Consider the following 26,701-nt stretch of genomic DNA (forward strand, 5'->3'; position numbering starts at 1 on the left):
AAAAACTAGCTGATTTTATTATTATCAATGCCAAACAAGTCTTTAAATCAATTAATATTTATTTAATTAAGCATAAAGTTACTTTCACATTTGTCTACAACCATAGTAAATACAGTTCTTGGAATAAAGACACAGCCTTTGGAGTTCAAATTATCCCCAACTGCAATATTACATATATAAAACTCTCATTATTGTTTATGTGATAGTGGATGTGTTAAATTAAAATAATTATACTATCTAGAATAAAATAAGATGGAAATAATTTACTCATAAGATTCATATTTAAATCATCTTTATTTACAAAATACTATCCTGAGAATTATAATTCCATTAAGCTTCAATTTGAGCAAAAATATAATCACTTAAGTAACAGCAGTTACTTAAACTGAAAATGAGAGAGAAGTCAAAATTACTTTTGAGGAAAGACCCAACAATATTGTCAAGTTTCTTGCTGTGGTTCTGGATGTTCAGTAGTAGGCTCATTTGAGGGCGGAATCAGCCCTGATGGGAAATCACTTCTACTTTCAGGATGCGGGGGTGGAGGGAAAAATCCAGCTCTTGGGGGAAGATAATGAGGAAAACCTCTTGGTGGATAGACATTTCTCACTGTTCAAAGAGATTGGTAAAAGACATTTTTTAACTTTCAGCACCTGTACTGCAGCCCCAGTAAATCATTAGCTTATAACTGCTAGTACCTATCTTTATTTTCAAAAGTTGACACCAGAATAATTACCTGATCTAACAAATGAATTTTTACAACATTGAGCAACACATATTCTCTTCAACTACATGCGATTATAGGGAATATCATTAATCTAGGTGCAACTTTTTTGTCCTATGAAAATCTAACATCTTAACACTTTTTGAAAAGGAGAACAATTATTTCAAAATCTAGTAAAACTTGCTCTAAAAAAAGCTTTCATGTAATATAATTTTCACGAGACTTAAAACTCAAGTCTAATTTGATACTACCCTAAAATATTTCCAATTATATCAAAAACTGTCTTTAAATTTCCCAATTAAAATTCATTTTAATTCACCTTAAACTTTAAAAATAGAGGTGGAATGAGGGAAGGAATGACTATATTAGGCAAATGATAGGCTTTTTCCTAGTGTTTGGTAACCCTGTATTTATTCTGCTGAAACCTATAGTTCTAAATGGCAATGCATAGACATAAAAGCAATAACTATTCCGTTTTTCGTATGTGAGGCTATGAGGAATTTCAATAAATTCAACAATTAGTCCAAACATGATAAACACATTTTAGGTTTTAAACAAATAAGACTGCATGGGAGCTACTTATGAAAAAAAGATTTTAAAAAATACTTTAGCCAGTGATTTTAATGCAAAAATATAAATTGAAATTACTTTTACTAATTGACAGAGTACCCAATTTCTATCAAATAAGATACAAACAATTTTAGTCTTAACATAAGACTGCTGCAAAGAGCCAATGATTTTCTTGATTACTGAATCATAGAAATAATTCCACATTATTAAGATGAATCAAGTTGAAGCCTCATTACTGATGAGGCCTCATTACTGATGGCTGGCTATCTTCCCAATCTGGAAAAGTAATGGCACACTCACAGAAGCTGAGAAAAATTTTCCTCCACTGTATTACTACATGAATAGAAAGTAAAATTAATATTTCTGATCTACTCTATAAGACATATATTAAGCTTAAAAAAAAGCATACTTGCAAATAGAGGAGGTGCTGGGCCAGGGAAATCCCTTGGTGGAAAATAATCGCGGGAAGCTCCGTACATGCTTCCTGGAGGAGGTGGAGGAAAAGGAGAACCCCTTCTAATGAAAGGGCCCCTTGTACCCATTGGAAACAATGGGCCTCTGATTGGAGGGTGAGGTGGGGGAACCAAGCCGGGGCCAGGTGCTTCATTTTCAATGGGATGAGATGAATCAGGCACGTTTAAATTCTACAGCAAATTGACAAATGGCAGTCATTAAACAACAGCAAAATTTGCAATAGTTTTCCTGAAAAGCTTAGGCTTAGAAGAAAGCATCTAGGCACCTAGGCAGAAAGCAGTCTATGATATCCTAAAAGGCTCCAGAGAAATATTCAGTTTTCTACATCAGATGAATTTTAGCTATCATGAATATTTTATTAACTCAACAGAAAACAGCTTTAACCAACAAAGTAATAATCTGGCTAAAGATAAAACATAAGAATAGTCCAAGAGTACCAAAATATACATTTCTTTTATCGAGCATATACTGAGAAAAAGAAATGATGCTTATGTTAATATTTCCAAGGTGACCAAAAACCAAGACTGTAAGCGCAGTAAACAGAAAACATACTTTGAAACATTAAAATAAAAATCCAAGGGGGAAAATTCAAGTTCTTGTTTAACTATATAAACTAAATCAAACCTCAAGTCTGTACCTTGTACTTTATCACCATAGGGTACAATCCAGAAAGGAAATAGCTATAATGTTAAGTACGAAGTATATTTGTGGAAAATAAAAAAGCAGCTTTTAATCAAAAACTAGATGGCTAGCTAAATTTCTATTCTAGTAAACCAAGAGATTAGAAAGATCCTGAATACATGGATAAAATTCCACTTTCAATACTTACTCCAAGATCATCTTTGCTATCATTTCTACTGGATTCCATTTCTGAAGACACTGGCCCATCTAGACATAAAAGTTAAACCGTGAAAAATACATGATTTATCGCTCCATTCTTAGATCAAGAGATCACAAAGGACACTGACAACCAGCTTGACACCAGCATCCTGTATTAGGGCCACAAGAACAGCTTGAGGTCCCTGGAAATTTTGGCAGACTCACGAGTTCTGCAAAGGCATGTGACTGTGGTTTCCCTATCCTGTGCCTAGGCAATCCTGAAAGGAGCATCATTAAGGAAGCTTCCAGGAGGTAGCATCCCTCTCCCTCCCTCCTTCCTTCATATTTCTCCTGCCTTCCTTCTTTCCTTTCTTCCTTCATTTTTCTCCCGCCTTACTTCTTTCCTTTCCTTTCTTCCTCCCTTCTTCCCTCTCATCTTTCCTTCCTTATTCCTCCATCATGTAACACAGACTAACAATTGGATTAGCCACTGTTTCAAAATAAATGTTTCTGGACTTTATCATCAAGAACTGCTCAGGCTCTAAGAACATAAATTCAAACAACCCTCTCTCCGACCAGGACCACCTATCCTCTCCTAGCCTTCTCATTTAGTTACTCTCGCTATACCTGTCCTTGGATTTCACTGAAGCTTCCAGTCCTCTGATCTCTCAGTTTCCTCCTTTCTTCATTTCCTTCCCTAATTAACAGACTTCAAACTCCATCACTAACAGCCCGTCACTAGTGTCCTTATCCTATTGGCCATTTTTCACATGTGCTTGACAACATTCAGCCCTGGATTAATTCAACTCTCTGCTTCCACTCTGCCTATACCTGAGCCACTTAGCACTTGTGGGGGGTAAACTACACCACAGAGCCATGTAGACTGTCTCCACTCCAGGCTGGCAGACCTCTAGCCACATTTCCAGCTGCCTGTTGCCTAGCCTTCCTTCTGCATCTTCTAAGCCAGTTTTCCCTTCAATTTGAAACCTCCATTCTCCTCAAACCTACTATACCAGTCACTTAGAAACTCCCTTAACTTTTTGTAGTCAAACATATCAATGTATCAGCCACTATATTCCTATGATCTTACTTCCTATTATCATGGGAAAGGATTCTTCTAGACAATCTAAGACCCTGATTCTGTACTCAGAGTCCCCCTCCTCCAGCTTCCACAGGGATCTTCCTCTCTCTGTTGCCTCCCTCCACCCTTTCGGCTAGACCCATCCTATCAGCAGGTCTCTCCCAACTACTATTTTAAAATAAGACAGAAAAAGAGAAGCACCTCCTTACAGCTAGCTCTCCCCTTCACAGTGAAAAACTGTTCTATATATATTATTCAGAATGCCTCCCATTTTGTCCTCACTGTAGTGCAATCTAGGTGCAACATCCACTGCTTCCCCCAAGATAGAAAAGTCTCTTTTTTTGCTAAATTAAAATAGAACTTTTAGTCCTCATTTAATTTGTTTGTTTGTTTTTTTGCTGTACGCGGGCCTCTCACTGTTGTGGCCTCTCCCGTTGCGGAGCACAGGCTCCAGACGCGCAGGCTCAGCGGCCATGGCTCACGGGCCCAGCCGCTCCACGGCATGTGGTATCTTCCCGGACCGGGGCACGAACCCGTGTCCCCTGCATCGGCAGGCGGACTCTCAACCACTGCGCCACCAGGGAAGCCCCCTCATTTAATTTTATTTCTCACCATCGTTGACTACTCCCTCCCTCTTTAAGTCCTCTCAGCCTTCAACTACTGGGATGGCACCCTCTCTACCTCTCCTTTCTAGCTGCTCCTTCTCAGTCCCCTCGGTGGGCTCCACTACTCCTCAGTGGTGTCTCCTCAGAGTTCCACCCTCAGCCCTACTCTCTTCTCATTCTTGACTTGAGAAATCTCATCCACTCCTACAGCTTTAATTTGATGTATATCACTACAGACTTCCAGACGTATAATTCAGATCTAGATATTTCCCCCAGGACTTCAGAGCTTGAAATGCCTACTTGAATAGTAGTGCAGGTGTATCACAGGTGCAGCTAAGTCTGTAAGTTCAAAATGTAACTTATAATCTTTCCTGTCAAATGTTCTGCTGCTCCTTGTTCCTTGTCTCCAAACAATGAATGGTCCAAGTGCCCTAGCCAAGAACCTGAGCATCAGCCAAGACTCCTCCTCCTCCTTCACTACCACATGCCTTCAATCTTAAGTCCTCCCAATTCTATCTTTTCTGTGTCTGTTCACATCTATCTGATCTGCTAAGTCACCACCATCAACCCTGTAGACTTGTCACAGTCGCCTAAAAAGTTACCCTCCTGGGCTTCCCTGGTGGTGCAGTGGTTGAGAGTCTTCCTGCCGATGCAGGGGACACGGGTTCGTGCCCCGGTCCGGGAGGATCCCACATGCCGCGGAGCAGCTGGGCCCGTGAGCCATGGCCGCTGAGCCTGCGCTTCCGGAGCCTGTGCTCCGCAACGGGAGAGGCCACAGCAGTGAGAGGCCCGCGTACCGAGAAAAAAAAAAAAAAAAAAGTTACCCTCCTTCCAACCTTTAACCGCACCCTCCAATCTATTCCCCATAATGTAACCAGAGCAATTTCTCTAAAATGCAGATCTGATCTGATTATTTCTCTGTTTAAAGTCCTTTAATGTGTTCCTATTATCCTGCAAATAAGTCCAATATTTCTGAACAGGTTTGCAGGTCCTTGAAAACTTTATGCACTGCTTACCTCTTCACTACTTGTTTCAATATTCCCTGACGTGCACCTTCCACTCCATGTTGCAGCCATAATTTAAGAGGCATTCTTAATTCTAAGTCTTTAAAGATGCTATTCTTTCCTCCCAAAACATTATCAACATCACTTTGGCCCAGCTAATTTCTCCTTTAATTCTCAGCTTATACGTCACTTCCTCCAAAAAGATTTTCTTGACAATCCCACATTCAAAATACCGCCACCTAGGGCTTCCCTGGTGGTGCAGTGGTTGAGAATCCGCCTGCCAATGCAGGAGACACGGGTTCGATCCCTGGTCTGGGAAGATCCCACATGCCGCGGAGCAACTAAGCCCGTGTGCCACAACTACTGAGCCTGTGCTCTAGAGCCCGTGAGCCACAACTACTGAGCCTACATGCCACAACTACTGAAGCCCACACGCCTAAAGCCCATGCTCTGTAACGAGAAGCCACCACAATGAGAAGCCCACACACTGCAACGAAAAGTAGCCCCCGCTCGCGCAACTAGAGAAAAGCCCATGTGCAGCAGCGAAGACCCAACACAGCCAAAAAATAAAATAAATTTATAAAAAAACAAAAATACCACTACCTCTCATCTGGGTTAGTGGCTAGTGGCCCATATGCTCCCATAACATTTTGCACTCATTACTTTTGTCACTATATAGTGCAACTGCTTACAGACCTTTACTAGACCTCAAGGTATAAGGAATGCTGACCTATTCACCACTGAAATACAGCAGCTACCATAGTGCCTATCATACAGTAAGCATTCTATAGGTATTTAGTGCATCAATGGCAGGGTTGATGCACTAAATTGATCCACTACCCTCTCATTTCAGTATAGGGATCAAGACAATGGCTCTGGAGTCATACAGACATGGGATCAAATCCTGGCTCTAATACCTCCTACCTGAGACCGTGAGCACCTTTTTGAGCTTTGGTTTCTTCATCTGTAAAATCAGGATAATAGCATCTACTTTATAGGTTCATTGTGAAGATTAAATGAGATAATTCATTTCATTCAATAAACATTTACTGAGCACTAGTGCTAAGTTAATGTATCAACCTATCTCTCACCACTCTCCTTCATGTAAATACCATAAACTGATAAACCAATAATAACATATTACATATATAGAAATTTTTCTATTTACAAAATACTTCCACACACATTAACTCATTTAACCCTCTTAAGATCTTGTATCAGGGGATTAATAGCTCAGTTTTACAGCCATTCTCCATCAATAACTCATGCTCTTTTGTTTTTGCTTATACTGTTCATTATTACTAGCACAGACCCTTACCTCTTAACTAATTTTTCAAATTCCCTCAAAAGCAGCTCAAATGCCACCTCCTTCATGGAGTTTTCCTTTATCCTTCAACTATATGGGAGCTCTCCCTTTCTGTGAACATAACATATTCTCTCATAGGACTTACTATTCTAACCACTATTAGTTAAGCATATATATTTGTCCTTCTCTCCTATTTAATTATTAGCTTCTTACAGCTAAAAACTATACTTTACTGTAATTATATTATCTACCACGTCATGCAGGCTACCTTCCAAACAGAAAGCACTTTAAAATTATTTGCTAAATTGGATACTGTTCTATTACAAAAAAAAATGGACATGTGAAAAATTTTAAATAGTATTAGTTTAGAAACAGATGTTCAATCATACATGTACTTTCATTCCATTAAGCTTGAATTAACGAGGGAAAACAATTTCAAAAGCCAAACAATTAGAAATAATTAACTTAATTATAATAACAGAAAAACAGGCCACAGGTCTGCTTTTTTGCCTTATTATTCAGAGAAGAATGAGTTTCTAAAATAATACATGTTTCAACTGGATAAATGCCTCCCCTAAAATATATACCCTTTCCTGAAGAAACCTTCAACTCATAAATTTTAATTTTCCACTTACTTTTAATCTTTTTATTTCCTTAATGTTATGTACTTCTAATAGATTCACTGGATATATATATTTCCCAACTTCAATGGGTTGCTGTGAAGTGGTTTAAGAAAAAGAGCCCCTGACAAATAGTTGATTGCTCAGTAAAATTTAAATCTACCTAAGCATGAAAGGTTTAAACAAGGTAATTGATTAACCCATCAACAGAGTATGCACTCAAATTATTTTTCTGGTAGACTGTAACATATCCATTCACACCAGCCTGATTTCCCTAATTACTAAACAGGATATATGTCAGTGGACTGGAAAAACTAGAAAATTAATCACGGAACACAGTAAAATTTACCGTCTTGGGTTCATATAGTAAACTCATCACAATGGTGCCCAAACCAACCACCAACATATGTGCAGACGCCATGGATGTGTACAAAATAACAAGAAACATAAAACCAGGAAGTTCTCAGGAAAGAGACTGTGGCCTTAAGAGCTAAGCAGAGATCACAATTATATTAGTCCTTTATGCAGCTTCCAGTTCTTTAGTATGCCACCATTATAAAAAAAACACATACACACAAGTATTTCTTACCCGTTTTATCCAAAGATGGCATATTAAAACTTCTGAGTTCTGCTGGTCCAGAAAGTCTACCAGAATTAGAATAAAATCTGTCTTGCCTTTGTGGAGGAAGAACTGGATCAGGATACGGTTGGCCTAGAAAACACGTTTTTAAAATATCTTCATTACGATAAAAATAAATCGAGTTTCCTTAAGTTTCATATAATGAATGTAGATATTTTTCTTGCTTTCTAAAAGACTGACACAGGGACTTCCCTGGTGGTGTAATGGTTAAGAATCCACCTGCCAATGCCCGGGACACGGGCTTGAGCCCTGGTCTGGGAAGATCCCACGTGCCGCGGAGCAACTAAGCCCGTGAGCCACAACTACTGAGGCCTGCACGCCTAGAGCCCGTGCTCTGCAACAAGAGAAGCCACAGCAATGAGAAGCCTGCGCACCGCAACCAAGAGTAGCCCCCACTCGCCGCAAATAGAGAAAGCCAGCGTGCAGCAACAAGGACCCAATGCAGCCAAAAATAAATAAATAAATTTTAAAATAAATAAAAGACTGACATATATTCTGGGTAGATAACAGTGGACAATTTTAGGAAAATTACACACTTTACTAAAGGCAATAACTTTGCTTTTGCAGTAAACACAAGTATAAATGCTACACTGGAGTTTGATAGATTCCATGACTATGTGTAAATTAGAATATATGAATAGAATTTAGTTACATATATTAACTTTCAATTTTAATAACAGTGGAAGGAAGCAGATACATCAATATATCAAAAAAGGCTGTGAGAAGCTAGCTACTAGCAAAGAAAGAAAAAACAGAATATGCTGTAAACATAGCAAGAAATTTAGCAGAACTGACAACGATAAAAGAAATGGTCACCAAAGCAGAAAGAGTTATCATTGAGGTCATCAAGTGATCAAATTTTCAGTAACTTCAACATTTTGGAATTTAGCATCCCTCCAAGACTAAAGGGAAAGATCTCTGACTCAAAAGAGGAATGGAAGGTTCACAATACTCAGATTAAGGATATCTGGAGAGACACAAATTTACGCACAGACTCTGAGGTGCTTCTACAGCCAGACTCCTTTGTCATGTACAATGACAAACTGGTAATAATTCATGGGTCTTTGTGGAACTCATCATTCTTGAAAAAATATAGGTAGTCTATCTCATCTCCGATAGGTGATGGTAGACTTTGATAGATTAAGTAGGCATTTGCCAATCTCCAAAAATATGGCAAAGGACAAAGGGGATAAACTGTGTGACTCTCCCCCACCCTAACAGATACAGACAGATGGCCTCAAACTACCTTCCATGACTGTCTCAGGCTGTGGTTCATAATGTGAACTCCATACAATGTTGGATGTCACTTGTCATCTGACTCAGCCACATGGGACCTTATTGACACATCTTTCCCACACAAAGCGAAGGATACCACCTGGCAACAACTAGAGTCAATGAAGAGAATATTTAATGAGCTCTCAAGGTTCAAGGGATGTGACTTAGAAGAGGAAGATCCAGATAGTCTTGAAGGCTCATTTCCTCCCCGTTTCAGAGCTGTCTCAATGGTCTGAATGAATTAGCCCAGTGGAAGAAAAGGCCAATAACAACCACTGAGATCTAAACTGAATTTTCCCTTTCTACTTTAAACATGGGATTAATTAAATGGCAGAGCTGGGCAAGGGGATAAGGATAAGATGGGGAAACCTGAAAACTTCCCAACTCTTTCTCAATCAGCTCTCAAGATACCATATCATTATTTTGCTTCTAAAATACATCCCCACAATATCAATAACCTCAGAAATACAAAATTTTGCTACAAGTATTCTATTTTATCAATTATATGTCCACATTGCCCTCCTCTGGGATAATTAAATCTACCAGCTCCTATTATGTGCCAGGCATTAGTGATACAAAGTTGGTTTTGATACAGTCTGTGCCCTTATGGTGACAGAAACAAATAAATTAATGCCTTAAATAAAAGGGCATACAAATAATATGAGAGATGGCCTATCTAATTCTGATTAGAGGAGTCAGAAATGATATCACAGAGGAGGTAAAGCTTGCCCTGAAAGAAAAATAAGGAAGGATGAACAAGTAAACAATGGTATTCTGGTCAAATTCAAATACACATATACATGTATATGTACATGTACACACACACACACACACACATTTAATGTAATAAGATAAAACTATGTAGAAAGCAAATGACTAATCAAAGACTAAAATACAAATAAGGACATGAATGGTTCCCTTCTTTTTGCCTTTTTACCTTTGTTTCCTACCACCCTTCTAAGAAAAGAGCTGATTAAAAAGAAATAATGGGAGAAGGAAAAACATCAGAGAAAAAATGAATAAAAGAGTGGGAAGGAATGTACAGTGCATTGTGAAGCAATTTCGTAAACTAAAAATCAGAAAAAAATTCAAGATGTCTAGTTCAAACAGAAGTGTTATTCATCTCTTTTCATTCCAAAACAAGTCTTGGATTGCAATAGTTCCTTGGGTAACTGTTTAATAATTTGGGGTCTATCGCATAACAAGAACATCAGCATGGTTGAGAAGAGAATTATAAAGATGGATAAAGGGTTTGAATTTTTTTTAATTCAATACTGTTTGCTAATCAAGTACAATAAACATCTTCACATAGAATGTGAAGAAATAGTTTAATCTAATGATTAAGGAATTTAAAAGGAATGGAAAGCAAAATTTCCAGGAAGTAGTTGATAAAAGCATTGATATGGACAGGTTATGGCTCTGGAATAAAGAGACCGATGGTACAGAGAAAATGTCTAAGAAACAGACCTATGCAAATATGGACATTTAAGATAAAAGTGATATTTCAAATTGATATACCAATATACAGTATTAAAACAACTGTCTATCCAATGGGGAAAAAAATAACTCTCCAACTAAACATTAAAACAAAAATAAAATCCAGACTAAAGGCTTAAAAATCAAAACAAAATTTTAAATATTTAGAAGAAAACAGAGAATATATTTTTAATCTAAAGATAAGTCTTAAAGAAAACAAAAATTCCATAAAAATAAATTAACTTACCTATAACAAAATTTGAAAACTTGTTTTTTGATGTATAACAATAACATACATAATAATAAACTAAGAAAATATTTGCAAAATATAAAAGATTAGTATCCAAAGGATACTAAGAATTCCTATTAAGCAAGAGGGAAATGGATCAGGCAATTTACAGGAGGAAATACAAATGATCAATAAATATGAAAAGAGGCTCAAGCTTACTAATAATAAAAGAACTACAAAAAATAATCAAAGGAAGAAAAATGAGAAAACTTTTAACTCATGTGGCTGGAAATATTCAAAAAAGTTTTACATCAGGTATTGAAGAAATAGCTACTCTCAAATTCTTCACACATAACTACTCTTGAGGCCAAAGGGCAACATTTATTAAAACCGAAACTACACATATCTTACTTCCCAGCAATTTCATTAACTGGACTCATCTCTAAAGAACACATGTGTAAAACAAAAAGTGTTAATTGCAGCATTGTTAGTAATGGTGAAACACTGGAAACACCGTATATGTTCATCAGAGGAGATTAGATAAGACTGGATAAATATATTGTGGTATATTCATATATTTATTTATACAGCAATTAAAATAATAAACTTTATATTAAAATGGAAAGAATTCAAGAATATATGCTGATAAAAACTTGATAAAATAGAAAAATACTTTTAAAAAAATCATATATAGACTGTAACTTTACACACATTAAACTCATGAGTGGTTGCCTCTGGGAAAGAAGGAACGTAATGACCTTCGGAAAGGAAACAGAATAGACTTCAACTGATATAGTGTGCTATTTATTTTTATGTTTAATGTACCCATTCTCTCTCTCCCCTTCTCCTTCCCTCTCTCTCTCTCTCACACACACACACACAGCTACATATATATATATATATATATATATATATATATATATATATATATATATATATGAAACAAACATTAATATGTAAATTCTGGGAGGTGATATACAGTATTTTGCTATATTATCTATGTTTTTGTTTCTTAATCTGTAAAATGGGAATAACACTCTTAAGATTCTTCAAATGATTAATATAAAGCACTTAACATAACATCTGGCACAAAGTAAGCACCCCAAAGTAACTGTAATGATAAATTAAATTTTTTATGATTATAAACTATATTAAAACATAGTATTGGCTAGTCTCTTTCAAATCTAGGACCATAAGCTTCAAGTAGATATTCAACATTGCTCTGTAATCATACCACATTTCACTGACATTTAAGCAGCTTCACTCTCCTAAATGGCTACTCTGTACCTTTTTCTCCCTTCAAATCTCTGACAATCCCCTCCTCTCCTATCCCAAGTTAATGATCTTGCATATCGAGAAACTTGATGCAGGGACTTCCCTGGTGGCGCAGTGGTTAAGAATCCACCTGCCAATGCAGGGGACACGGGTTCAATCCCTGGACCAGGAAGATACCACATGCCGCAGAGCAACTAAGCCCGTACGCCACAACTACTGAGCCCGCGTGCCACAACTACTGAAGCCTATGCGGCTAGAGCCTGTGCTCCTCAACAAGAAAAGCCACCGCAATGAGAAGGCCACGCACTGCAACGAACAGTAGCCCCCGCTGGGCACAACTAGAGAAAGCCCACATGCAACAATGAAGACCCAATGCAGCCAAAAATAAATAAATTTATTTATTAAAAAAAAAGTACAAGGAGGGGAAATGACATAATTCACCTTTAATGCATATCTCTCTACATTAAGTAGCACAAGATCTGCTGAGAATTAAGATTCTCATTCTTCTCTATTACTTCTCTATTCCTAGAAAAGGAGGCTGTGAGGCTAGATAGAGGAACAGAAGGACACTGAAGTCAGAGTACTGAAAGATCAAGAGGGGCACTGAGAGGTCAAGAATACCAAAGGGTGAAAAAATGATAAAAACTGAAACTTTTTTCATTAAAGTATCTGTGGTTTTCTTACTTTTTTTTTAACTTAAAATTCTAACAAAATAAAGTATTTACATGAACTTAGACACAATTACTATCTTTCTTGTTAGATTCATGAATATATTACTGATTAATACCTGCACTACATATTATTTGTAGATATAATTCTCAAGAATCAGTTAAAAGACTAAAAGCCAAGAATCCTGCAGATTCATACCCTGACAGTCAAAAAACTATCCTTTAAATTCTAGCATTACTTTTCTTATTTGAATTATTTGTTACTAGTATTGTTGAAACATAGTTACTAATTACAGTTTATAAAAAGCATAAGAATATTTTGATATGCATGCCTCTTAAAATGTATTAGTAACTACTAAATATGGGAGTTAAGAGATCGTATTTTAAGACTTTCTAAAAACTTGCTTAAATTATTACTCTTCAAGATTGCTTACTATGCACAGCTTTGTAAATAAGAGCAAGTACAAAGAAAACAAGGCAATTACTTAAGTGGAACTAAACAGAAAAATCATATATTCCTTTCTTCCAAAAGGTAATTTTAAAATCTAAGAAATTATGTTACCCCAATATATTTTTAAAAAGATAGTTATATAATAAGTGAAAACACATTATAAAAGTATAACCCCTCTGGGTAGACTGCATTCATGACCTCAATTCTTCACCCTTCCTTGTAGCCCTGTTCTTAAGAGGTAGAATATATATCCTGCCCAATGGTTCCAAATTCTGTCATGTGACTTGCTTTGCCAATCAAATGTTAGCTACTGTGATTCAAAGAGAGGTTTTAAAAAGCACTTTCATGTGTTTGCTTTTCTACTCCTGAACTTCAACAGGATGAGAACCGCACAGAATAAAGTTCCACTTCTTACAGAATGAAACACTGAGCAAGGTAAGTCACACTGATTAAATTTTTGTTGCAGTCCAATATTTATTAAGAATTTATAATGGGCTTGTTATTTCCAGAACATTTTCCTGTTAAAATTCTAATTCTGATTACTTATGATATGTGAATATTAACTTATTTATATTATTTATCAAGAACTTTTTTCTGCTTTAATTGTAAAGATTTCTATCTAAATTCATAAGATGAATAAAAATAATCAGAAAACTGTCCCTTAATCTGACTGCTGGTTTATAGGTGTGCTCAAATTGTAAAATAATCATCAGGTTAATATGCTTTAAAACACCTGCACTTTACTATATGTGTATTGTATCCAGATAAGAAGGGTTTTTTTTAACTTTTGATTTTAAAATAAAGATTCCCAGAGAGCTGCAAAAATAATACAGAAAGTTCCTGCATACCCTTTACCCAGTTTCCCCAAATGTTTACATCTTTCACAAATATAGAGCAATATAATAACCAGGAAACTAACATTGGTCCTATGACTAACGTGTATAGTTCTTGCCATTTTATCACGTGTAGATTTGTGAAACCACCACCACACTCAAGATACAGAACTATTCCATTACCAAAAAGATCTCTCCATGCTACCCTTTAGTCACATCCACTCTCCTCCCCCTTCCATCCCTAACTCATGGCATCCACTAATCTGTTTTCTAGTTCTATGATTTTGTCATTTCAAGGATGTTATATACATGAAATCATATAATATGTGACCTTCTGAGACTTTTTTTTTAGTCAACATAATGCCCTTGAGAGCTATTCAAATTATTGCATATATCATTTCTAGTTCATTTCTAGTTCATTTCTAGCTTGATTCCACCAATGTCAGAGAACACACTATATGATTTCAATTCTTTTGAATTTGTTAATGTTTGTTTCATGGCACAGGATATGATCAATCTTGGGAAATGTTCCCTTGGGGCTTGAAAAGCATGTCTATTCTGATGATGATTTATCTGATGATTTTTGAGGATTTTTTTGGTGGTTGCTCTAGGTATTAACATAACTTATCACTGCTTACTGGTGTCAACATTTACCAATTTGATTAAATTGTAGCTTGACCTAGAACAGGAACTCTCCCAATAAGAAGTTTTTAAGAACTGAAAAAGGTATGTTCATCAATTAGGTTTAGAAAAGAATGTGTAAATAGTCTTTGGTTTTACTAACATTGTATATTACAATACGCTATTTGGTCTACCAACTAGATTGAACATTATCTAACAAATTCAGCATTAACCATTAATACCTAACTAAATTTTCTTTTTTTTTTTTTTTTTTTCCGGTACGCGGGCCTCTCACCGTTGTGGCCTCTCCCGTTGCAGAGCACGCGCAGGCTCAGCGGCCATGGCTCACAGGCCTAGCCGCTCCGTGGCATGTGGGATCTTCCCAGACCGGGGCACGAACCCGTGTCCCCTGCATCGGCAGGCGGACTCTCAACCACTGTGCCACCAGGGAAGCCCTACCTAACTAAATTTTCTACTACTCAGATAAACAGATTACACAGCTCACTCAGTTCATCTCTCTCACTGTATATAAGGACTGAGGTCCAAAGAGATAAAACAAGTTTCAAAACACATAAAACGATTAAAAAGAGTGAAGATTAGAAACCAAATTTCTTAATTTCCAGTCCAAATACTTTTTCAGCTGAACCATTCTTGCTCTACAACATGCACTCTAAATTATAAACACATAAAAGAATGTTAGATGAACATATACATTACACTGCAGAATTCTGGAAGAAAAGATGATTAAAACCTATATTGGTCTATTAAAAGATTGATTTGCAGCTAAAAATAGTGAAAATAAAATGTTGATTACTTGAAGAAACTAGATCTATACTGTTAACAAAACTTCTAAGTAATAAAAATATCTGAAATATAATATACAGGAAAAAGACAAGTTAGAGTATATCTTTTTTGACTATATAAGGTAAGAACATTCCCCCCACCCCGAAGTATTTAACAGTGCAAAAACAAATGATTCCTTGGAATTATAGAATCATTTAAAATTATTTCTGCTTACTCATCTTAAGTAAAGAAATTTTTTTTTAATTTTGGCCAGGTACTAACATGTTAAGGGAATATATGAATTTTACAAAGTATGCTTAATAGGACTAAATTACAGAAAATCTGAAACAACTACGGAGGCCACATCATTCAGAAATTTAGTTATTCTCGTTGTCATTATTTTTTAACACAAGTGTTTTAAACTAAAATATTTTAAAATTTAAGAAAAATCTTAAAGACACAATTATTACTAGAAAGCAGGACTCTTCATGAGTCCTGATAATTCAACATAATATAAAATGTACGTAGGGGGAGATTAGATTATTGCCATCTCTTATTTTATGCAAGTCCACATTTTAGAGCTGAGAAAACAGTGACAGGTAAAATGAAAAACTCAAGATTATACAAAAAATTAATATCAGTGTTATGATAAAAACCTAGGTCTCCTCCTTCCTTATTCAGTGTTCTAATTTACCAATTAGCTAAGAGTAATACAAAATAAAAGAATCAACCCAGAAACCTGTTCAGTGACTATTTAGATGAAATAGGGATGTACTGAGGGCAAACACAGAATATTTTTATAATTTTACTCTAGGTGAAAACAGGGCTAATAGCTAAATACATTTATCAGCATTGCTCCAATTCAAGTAGAATCTTTGGAGTCATTTAACCCCACTCATTTGTAAAGTATAGGACAGTCTCTAAAATTCCTTTGCTCTTTCTGTAGAGTTATCCTATTTCATTAAGATTAGCACTGGCACAGGTGCCCCTGTGTTAAACCAAATGGATCAGTTACATTATTTGGAAACACTCTCTATCGAATGGATATATATCTCTTCTATGAAAACGTTAATTCAGAAGCTCACGATTTTGAATTTTCAGTTAGATTTTGAAAATAATGGATACCAGGTTCCACTTCTAGCATGGCAGATTCAGAAGCTCACAATTTTGAATTTTCAGTTAGATTTTGAAAATAATGGATACCAGGTTCCATTTCTACCATGGCAGAGTAAGCTCATAACAGACTGACCCTCCTACATATAATAAGTCCAGACAATTTACAAAAAATAACTACCTGAAGTATAGTTACTATAGAAAACAGTATCAAAGTTCCTCAAAAAATTAAAAATAGAACTACCATATGATCCAGGAATTCCACTTCTGGGTATTTATCCCAAAAAAAACCCAAAAACACTAACTTGAAAAGATATCTGCATCCCCATATTCACTGCAGCATTATTTACAATAGCCAAGACATGGAAACAACCTAAGAATTCATTGATGGATGAATGGATAAAGAAAATGTATATACACATACAAACAATGGAATATTATTCAGCCATAAAAAAGAAGGAAATCTTGCCATATGTGAAAACATGAATGGACCTTGAGGGCATTATGCTACGTGAAATACAAATCCTGCATGATCATACTTACATGTGGAATCTGAAAAACCAAAAACCAAACTCATAGAAAAAGAGATTCGATTTGTGGTTACCAGAGGTGGGGGGAGAGAGAAGGGAAACTGGGTGAAGGGGATCAAAAGGTACAAACCACCAGTCATAAAATAAATAAGTACTAGGGATGTAATGTACAACATGATGACCGTAGTTAACACTGCTGTATGATACATAGGAAAACTGTTAAGACAATAAATACTAAGAGTTCCCATCACAAGGGAAAAAAAAATTTTTTCCTTTTTTTTGGCTGAGTCACGGGGCTTGTGGTATCTTAGTTCCCCGACCAGGGATCAAACCCAGGCCCCGGGAATGAAACCACCAAGTCCTAACCACTGGACCGCCAGGGAATTCCCAAACTTTTTTTCTTTTATTTTGTATCTATATGAGATGATGGATGTCACTAAACTTATTATGGTAGGTAATCATTTCACGATGTGTGTAAGGCAACACATTGTGCGGTACACCTTAAACTTACACAGTGCTGTGTGTCAATTATGTATCTCAATAAAACTGGAAAAAATCAAAAAATTTAAAAATAATGAAATAAATAGCTGAAGACTCAGGACCATGAACAAAAGTAGGCAGATTTGGGAAAGGAGTGGGAACTTGAAAGAAGGGACCCATATGGGGTGAGTTTTCCTTTATAGTTTAGCCTGAAAGCAGACCACAGTCAAACTATAGCACAGAGCAGTCAAAATTCACAGAACTTTCTGGCTTGAAAAACCAAAGGACAGAGCTCATGAGAGCCAGAGAAGTGGAACCTAAAATTCTGAGTTTTCTGCCCAAGTCTATTGCTGCCCCTGAACCACACACGTGAGGCAAACTTAAGCAGTTTTCAGCAAAGGCTAAAAACTGAACTGATATTTGAGCTGCTACCCACCACAGGAGAGAATAAGTCTACAGTTTCACCAACTTAATTGTCTTGTAACACAAAACAAACAACAGTCTTCAGAGAAATACGGTAGAATCCTGAACCTCCACAATGTCTATAATACAATCCAAAATTAATATACAAAGAAACAGAAAAATGTGACCCATTCTTAAAGGGAAAATACAATTAATAGAGGCCATCCTCAAGATGACCTTGATGTTAGAATGACCATACAAGGACTTTAAAGCAGATATTGGGGTTTAAAAAAATACTTATAGTGATTTTTAAAAAGTAAGAAATTTCAGCAAAGAAATCAAAACTTAAAAAAAAAAAGGAAATTCTAGAACTGAAAAATACAATACCTAAAATAAAATTGTACTGGATGGGCTTAACAGCAGACTGGAAGTGACAGAGGGAAGAGTCACTAAACTTGAAGACAGATCAAAAGAAATTATTCAACTGAAAAAAGAAGGGAAAAAAATTGGAAACAAAATGAAAAGAGACTGAGACCTGGGACAACACCGAAATGTCTGAAAAATTACAGGTTTCAGGCAGTTTTTAAAGGACATGTAAAATTTGTTCCAATTTTATGGATAACAGTCACTACTATTTGAGCTCTAGTCTCAGCTCCTCACCTGGCTGTTTTAACCTAAGATTGTTAGCTAATCTCTTCAGGGACTCAATGCCCTTCTCCATTTAGTAAGGGCACTGAATAGATTAGTGGTTCTTAAATTTAGCTAATCCTCAGAACCTCCCAGGGAGTTTTTTAGAAATACAGAGCTTACCTCCAGAGTTCATGTTCAGAAGGTGTAATATAAATCAACATTGTAAATCAACTATACTTCAATAAAATTTACCCAAAAAAAAGGTGTAATGAGGTGAAACCCAGGTATTTGCATTTTTTTTTGAAGTTCCCTAGATTATTTCTGATGATAAGCCAAGTTTGAGAATCACTACACTGGATAATACTTGGGGAGGTAGGCAGAGCATGTGACAGGGACTCTTGGTACTGACAGCTTGTAAATTCTCAAAAGGAATGTCCTCTACAAAGATATACAGAAATATGATATCCAACAAAACCCTGAAATCAAGTTCCTTAAGAAAGGGGCTGTAGTTTATTAATCTTTATTTTTATCACAGCTAAACTTTAAAATGAAAGTTACTCAAGAAAAAGTCCTTGAAAAAAGGATGTTCTATGCCACCTGCTAACAGATTCTTAAGTTTTTAAGTCACAGCATATATATTTCTAAATATAAAAACAATGAGAAAAAATATTCAGCTTTCTGTGAATTATTGGGGTATTCATTCATTCAACAAATATTTACTGGGCAAGTACTACAGGTCCAGCATTGTTCTAGGTGCTGGAGATACAGCAGTGAACTAAAGTGACACAAATCTCTGTCTTTATGAAGCTGATATTCGAGTGATATCAAGCCGAGGAAAGTGATATCAAACCAAAGGAGGTACCACTTCATAGAACATACACACTATCAAAGCAAAGGCTAATTCTTGGAATTAAAGGTTTGTTTATCACAGTATTCTTACCTCCAACTCCTCAGGAAGCAATCTGAACTAGTATATTTTTTTAATTGTAACTAATTTATACAAAGCAGGCATAGTTCATTTTACATAACAGTGTCTGTCCGTGAAACACTATGCATAAATAAAAGTTTAGCAAGCTGAATAATTTAAAATACATCCCTTGAGAAAGTAGGGGAGATTTTAGTTCTATCAGGAGAACAGCAGTTATTGCCTTACTTCAGGATGTTCTACTGTGAGTCTTCTGGTAAATATATTTATTTTGGCAATTAATCTAAGATATACTGTTCAAGGTAAAAAGACAATTACAGGCTTCCCTGGTGGCGCAGTGGTTGACAATCTGCCTGTCTACGCAGGGGACATGGGTTCAAGCCCTGGTCTGGGAAGATCCCACATGCCGCGGAGCAACTAGGCCCGTGAGCCACAACTACTGAGCCTGCGCGTCTGGAGCTTGTGCTCCACACAAGAGAGGCTGTGACAGTGAAAGGCCCGTGCACCGCGGTGAAGAGTGGCCCCCGCTCGCCGCAACTAGAGAAAGCCCTCGCACAGAAACGAAGACCCAACACAGCCAAAAATAAATAAATAAAATTTAAAAAAATAAAGACAATTACAAGAAGGTGAATAGTATAACTGCACAGAAGTGATGAAGGAATTGGTATACCTAGGTTTATGAATGCATACCAAAAAGGAACTCCCTAAAAGATATAAAACTAAATTCTGGGAAGGGCATGCTTAAGATGATGAGGGGGATTTTTTTCACTTTCCTAATTATACATTTCTCCATTGTTTGGATTTTCTAACATAAATATAAACATGTATCACTTCTATGAGCAACAAAAACAATAAAGACATTCCATGGGGCGGCGGGGGGGCAGGGGGGGTGCAGAGAGGACAGCCTTCTGTAATGTGAACAATTATCCCTAATTATTCTATTTGGAAATGTGTGTATTGTTGTTTTCTAATATATATCATGGCTTTTCTTAAGACAGGGCACACACGTTCTCTTCTTTTCTTCCATTCCTGTATGTTGCACATACTGCTTGCCTTTCAAATAAACATACTAACATACTCTTTCCATACCTGATGGAGGAATCATCATCCTACGATCTTGTTCCCAGGGAGGTGAAAGGGACCCAGTGTCAGATGATGCTCTATGAGGATCAGTTAACCTATCAGAGCTTGATTCTCCTCTTTCATTGGTAATCTGATGGTCCAGAGGATTCCCTGGGCCTCTTGAGCCTAATTAAAGAAGAAAAATACAACTATGTTTTATCTAAAAAAGTATTACAAGATCCACCATCAAATAAAATCCAGACCTTTTTAAAACGGAAAAACAATCAGATTCCAACAAAGTTTCCCTAAGACACATTAAACTGTAACTCTATCCTACCAAAGCCATTTCTAAGACAAAAAGGAAAAAATAATTGTCATGTACATAAGCAAACACTTGCCTATAAAATATTTCTAAATGTTATCACCATCATTATTTACACATAAAATCAGTGGTTAAATTGAAAATTATAACCACTAAGTCTGAAAAATAAGGGTAGAAAGTAAATTGCAAAGCAAGAGATGTCTATACCAGATATAATAATTACAAAATCAGGTTTTTGTTGCTTAAACTAATATGCCAATAGTCAAAAAGCACATGATGCCTTTAAAACAGTCATCTTAGAGGCTAATATACCTATTTCAATATTTCTGAAATGACTCGAAGTTTTTTTTTTTTTTTTTTTTGCGGTACGCGGGCCTCTCACTGTTGTGGCCTCTCCCGCTGCAGAGCACAGGCTGCGGACGCACAGGCTCAGCGGCCATGGCTCACGGGCCCAACCGTTCTGCGGCATGTGGGATCCTCCCGGACCGGGGCACGAACCCGCGTCCCCTGCATAGGCAGGCGGATTCTCAACCACTGCACCACCAGGGAAACCCTCGAAGTATTTTTTTAGAACAACTCTTTTAGAAATGTACTCAGATTAACTTAAGAGCCACTCAAAAAATTGGATCTTAATGTTGTAACATGACTCTCTACTTCTGCCCCAAAATGATTTTAACCAGTCTGATTACAAACTTTATATCTGCCAAATAAATTTGGCTTTAAATGGCTTCTAGCAATTTCTAAATATCAAATTCACCCTCAAAGACAGCTCACAACTCTGAAGGCGAGTCTAAAACAAGAGTTTCAAAAACAACAGCACTGTCGAAATAAACAGTTTGAACAAGGTAACACTCATTTGGATAAGAAAAACTGACATGCTAACATTTATAAAGAAGGAGAATCATTTTAAAGTTCCTTTCCTATGATCACAGAAAGAATGGTACCTCAATTAATAACCCATATTCAATTAAAATGAAAAATATTAAAAAATTTTTAACATTAAATAACAAAATAAATTAATACTTCATCTGTCATTGAGGGGGGAATGAGTTCAAAAAACAGTTTTAAAAAAATTGTTTTAATAGAAATCTTTCTACAATGCTTCCCACATTTCAGTACCTCCTTTAAAAGAAGAGACTAAAGCAGAAACTAACACACCACTGTAAAGCAATTATATTCCAATAAAGATGTAAAAAATAAATAAAATATAAATCTTAAAAAAAAAAGAGACTAAAACTAATATGACCTTTTCATGGTAACTTGTACAAGTAAGTATAACCATTTTTTTTAATATGTAGTAATCTTTAAAATTGTCCTATCTACTCTCTTTTGTAGAGTCAGGAGGCCAACTGACTTTTATATCAGAACGTCAACTTTTCCTTAGTCCTTCTAGCATGTTCATCTTTCTAATCAGTTCATTAGAAGAAAAAGGCTGGGAAAGCAGAAAATTAAACCAATGAGACATGTGCGAGAGTCCATTAGGCTGTTTGTCTAGAGTGAAGGACAGATCTTTAAAGGAGACATTCAAAGGCTTTCTCCTGATTGTTTACTTCCAGAGAACAAAGTACAGGCCAAGTGACTACCAGGTGAAAAACTGCAAACATGAAAACGCTAAAGGTTAAGATTTTTCATTCAGTCCAAAAGTTACATACAATTTACTCTAAAAAGAAATTATTTTCCTATACTCAACCTTATTCAAACATCTATCTCATCCAAACTTTCAAAAAAAAAATGATAACAAGAGGAAGGAAAGGAAAGGTCATTCTTCTCTGGTGGGTCACAGAAACTTTTAGTTCAAAACAACTCTTTTTAAGACCTGCTGATAACTTACCTAAAACTTCTGTAGCTTTTCTAATGAATAGTAAAACACACTTGCAAATGCTAACCACACTGTATCTTGAAAGTAATTTAAAAAGAAAGGAAAGTAATTTAAATAGGAGAGGAGAAATCAAAGGTAATTTTTACTGTTATTCCAAATATTCAGTTGACTACAAGCAATCCTTGACTTATGTCATTCAACTTCCAGTGATTCACATTTGCAGTTTTGCCAATTATATACCCTTATTTCTAGGGCACTGTTTTTCAGACTGCTGGCTACAACCCATTGTGGTACATGAAATTAACTTAATCTTAACTAGCATTCTTTTTTAATGAAATGGAATAGAACTGAATAGAAAATATCAGAAAGCATCAAAAATAGTAAGGGTAGTGCTATTTCATGTGACTGGTTTCAATTACATTTATGTTGGTGTGTATAATATGACATGATATAAACACAGATTTGGTGCTAAAAACCTAAGACTCTTGATTTTGGAATACATAGGTTTGAATTTTGCTACAACTCAAGGGAAAATTTTAAAGTAACTTGACAAAGTAAACAAAATATAGTTGAGAGATCAAAAGAGTAAAACTCCAGATATACAGGTAACATCAGGGTAAGCGCTGATGAGGTAAATGCAGAAATATCAATAGCTAATGCTTGAAGTGGCTCTGGAAATTCTCAAAAACACATAAGAAGGTAACAAAGCAGACAATTTGGGGTCAGTTTCTCAAAGTATTAACAAATGATTTAGGTCTCTTTTAGGTTCCCATCAAAACTCTGCCTTCAAGAGAGCACTTCTGAATTCCTTGTTTTTTGTTTTTTTTTTAAAAAAAAGGATCTTTCACTTGTTGATTTTCTACCATGAAAAAGATCATGATAATAAGGTAAAAAAGATTTTTAAAATTCTATATTCCAATAATGTTTCATTAAAATTCAATTTTATGTATCCTTTATAAAGTGATATATAGTATAATACAGTTTTTAAGAAGTTAAAATATGATTTTAAAAGATATATATCAAGTCCTTGAACAAAATGTAATCCATTATAACAGTGTTTCTAAGGGAAAAATATATTCAAATTAGATGTCACAGAGCTCCTTTTCCAAACAAAAGTAACCCAGAATAAGTGCAAGGAATGCCTGTATTTTGCAAAGGTTTATTTTAAAGATCATTTTAAAGATAAGTTGAGATGAAAATATAAAGTAAGGAAGAAATCTAGAGTAATAAAGATGTTTAAACAATATACCTCTTCCTCCTCCCCCTGGAAGCAAAGGTGAGAGTCTGAGTGGACCCTCCAACAAAGTTGGAGGGGAGAGAAAAGCTCTCATTTCAGGTGAAGGTCGACCCAATGGTGAGGGACCATATGGGGAATGCTCTGGAATAATTAAAACAGCATATTTAAATTCATAGTTTCAATTACCTACACTACAGATTAGAATCCCATTTCAACAATTACCTTCGGGTCATTCTATTGCCAATTTAAGTTTAATCCCTGTCTTAAATACTAACCATGCCTTGGGTTTTGCTGATATGGGATAGAATTAAATATTGAACCCTCTGTTTTTAAAGTCTATCTACCAAATGGACACTTCAGTCAATAAAAACATCATCTCCTTGGTAACTAATACACTTGAATAACCATACAATATTAAGCAAAGGACATCATATTTTACAGTAGTAAGAGGACTTCAGGGGCATGAAGTTTGTTTGGTTTTGTTTTGTTTTTAATGGCAGTATGTTTCCAGATATTTAAGCTGGTGAAGGTTGTAACGTGGAAGGGCTCTGTTTAAATCAGGGCCAGTCCCAGATAGGCTGTGTTGGGCCATGAATTACTTGAGAAAAGCTCACATTTTGAAAAGTAGGAAAAAAAAACCCACAAAATACTCTGAAACATCAGAAATTACTTTTGATTCATCACCAGTGAAAATTCAGTTTACATAAAATAATTCATTAAATAAATCACTTTATCTATAAACCATATAACCAAGAAGAGCCTTATCATTTTACAAACTTCACCATTCTCAAATAATGGTTATACTTTCAAAGATCAAAAATCAACATCAAAAAACAAACAAACTTAAATGCCACCAAAATAACACTTTTCCAAACATGTTAAATTTTATTATGTAGCTTATATAATATTCAACTATAGTTACAACAAAAGATCAAAACATTATTTACCCTGAGACTTTTTTGCTTTAGATTCAGATAAAAATTCCTTCTGAATAATTCCCCCCACTCCAGATTTTGTTCCTATTTGAAATCCATAACAATCTTCTATTTTTTAATGTAGAAATACTTTCATTTTAATGAAACTGGACTCTCAAAAGTGATTTTTATAACTTTTCAACAGTTATTAAAAGGGGAATCTACCTATATAAAAATAAGTTTGTTTTCACTGCCCTAGAAGCTTAATTCCAATTCAACCAAAATTATTTGGAAAAATTTTAACTATTTGGAATAGTATGAGATCATAAAGATGCTAACTCATTAATGAATGGACAGAAATATTAAATACATCTTCTAAAGAACTGTTTCTTTTAGGGATAATTAAAGCAATCAAAACTCATATTATTAAGGTTTTCCCAACTTTTTAATGAATACTTTTAAATAATTTAAAACCAGTTGTTTTAATTCTTATTTTTATAATTCAAGCAAATTCCAAAGAATAGTTAATATATAAACAGTCACAATGCTATTCCATTTAAGCAATCCTTATTCATTCTCCAAAAAAATAACTAATGAGTACCTTACTATGTACAAAGCACTTTGCTTCTCAAGGAGCTCAAGGTACTAAACATACTTTATCTTAACAAATGCCACTGAGAAAAGGAGGCAGCCATTATTTACATTATTGCGAGAGAACAAAACTCAGAAAATTGGGAGACCATGAGAGAACTCAGATTAGAACCCTAGCTCCAAAATCTAAAATATTTATTAGCAGTGTTAATTCACACTAATATAAACTATATATGCAATATGTATAAAAATATATGCATTTTAAATGAGGGATTAAAAAAAAAAAACTACCTCTGCCAAATGCTGTATTTGGAACATCAAGTGCATAAGGATCTTTTTCTAAAAGTTCAAATTTAAACTCTGTTTCAGTTAACCTGCAAATAAAGAACAAACATCTCTAAGTTACTCATCCAAGAAAAGCACCCACATTTCAAGAAACTGCCACTATTAAGTACAAGCTACTCTTCACTATCTCAATATCTACATAAGAGAAACAGATCCTTTAAAATTATTCTGACCAAAATACCTTTCCATATCCCCCACTATTTATTTTGCGGTAACAGGTTCCTTTTTGCCTAGTAATAGTGATGTTTTGTTGAGGCTTGGAATTGTTTTGTTTTGTTTCTTCAAAAACAGAGTATAAAGAGTACTATATCACAGAATCCAAATTTTAGAAAGATCTTGAAGGGTCCTCCAAGGTCAACCAGTTCAAGTCTATTATTTTACAACTAAGGAAAGTGAAGCTAGCAGTTTAAATGATTTATGCAAAATGAAAGTACCAGGATTAAAACACAGGGCTCCCAGCTCTGAGTCCCATATGCTTTCCATTATGTTATCCATATGATTCCAATCATAACATAAAATTGGAATCTGATTAACTCATCCTACTATTTTACTCCTAAATTTTTTTATCTGAAAAATATGACATTTTAAAAGAATCTTATTTCTAGTTCTTCACCATCAGATCTGAAATGAAACATTTAATCATTCAGTTTTCATTTGTGAGTAGAAAAGACAAGAAGACTAAAACTAATACTGGATAATGTTAATAGTACATTCTGTCAAGCAATTGTAACACTATGGGAAGACTTTCACAATCTTCATAGAAAAGCGTTTACTCTTCCCTTTGATTGTACACTGTACCCTTTTATCCTCCTATCCATTTTGTTATTGTAAAGCAATGCCACCCAATGCAATAAAACCAGGGAAAAAGAGAAATAATAAA

General features: G+C 35.4%; 1 protein-coding gene across 4 annotated transcripts in view; it reads right to left on the bottom strand.

Annotated features, from left to right (window-relative positions):
• Nucleotides 1–275: 275 nt before the first annotated feature.
• MIA2 (MIA SH3 domain ER export factor 2) overlaps nucleotides 276–26,701 on the bottom strand; it is a 109,106-nt gene continuing 82,680 nt past the window's right edge. For all 4 annotated transcript variants that reach the window (XM_082647865.1, XM_082647866.1, XM_082647867.1 and 1 more), the window contains 7 exons: nucleotides 25,768–25,850; nucleotides 23,984–24,112; nucleotides 20,621–20,779; nucleotides 7,790–7,912; nucleotides 2,595–2,653; nucleotides 1,701–1,935; nucleotides 276–606 (listed from right to left, as the gene is read on the bottom strand). In XM_082647865.1, coding sequence (XP_082503991.1) covers nucleotides 440–606; nucleotides 1,701–1,935; nucleotides 2,595–2,653; nucleotides 7,790–7,912; nucleotides 20,621–20,779; nucleotides 23,984–24,112; nucleotides 25,768–25,850 — 955 coding nt within the window. In that variant the 3' untranslated portion in view covers nucleotides 276–439. The remainder of the gene's footprint in view (nucleotides 607–1,700; nucleotides 1,936–2,594; nucleotides 2,654–7,789; nucleotides 7,913–20,620; nucleotides 20,780–23,983; nucleotides 24,113–25,767; nucleotides 25,851–26,701) is intronic.

The sequence above is a fragment of the Grampus griseus genome (genome assembly GCF_964374135.1).
Source record: "Grampus griseus genome assembly, chromosome: 2".
NCBI lineage: Eukaryota > Metazoa > Chordata > Mammalia > Artiodactyla > Delphinidae > Grampus > Grampus griseus.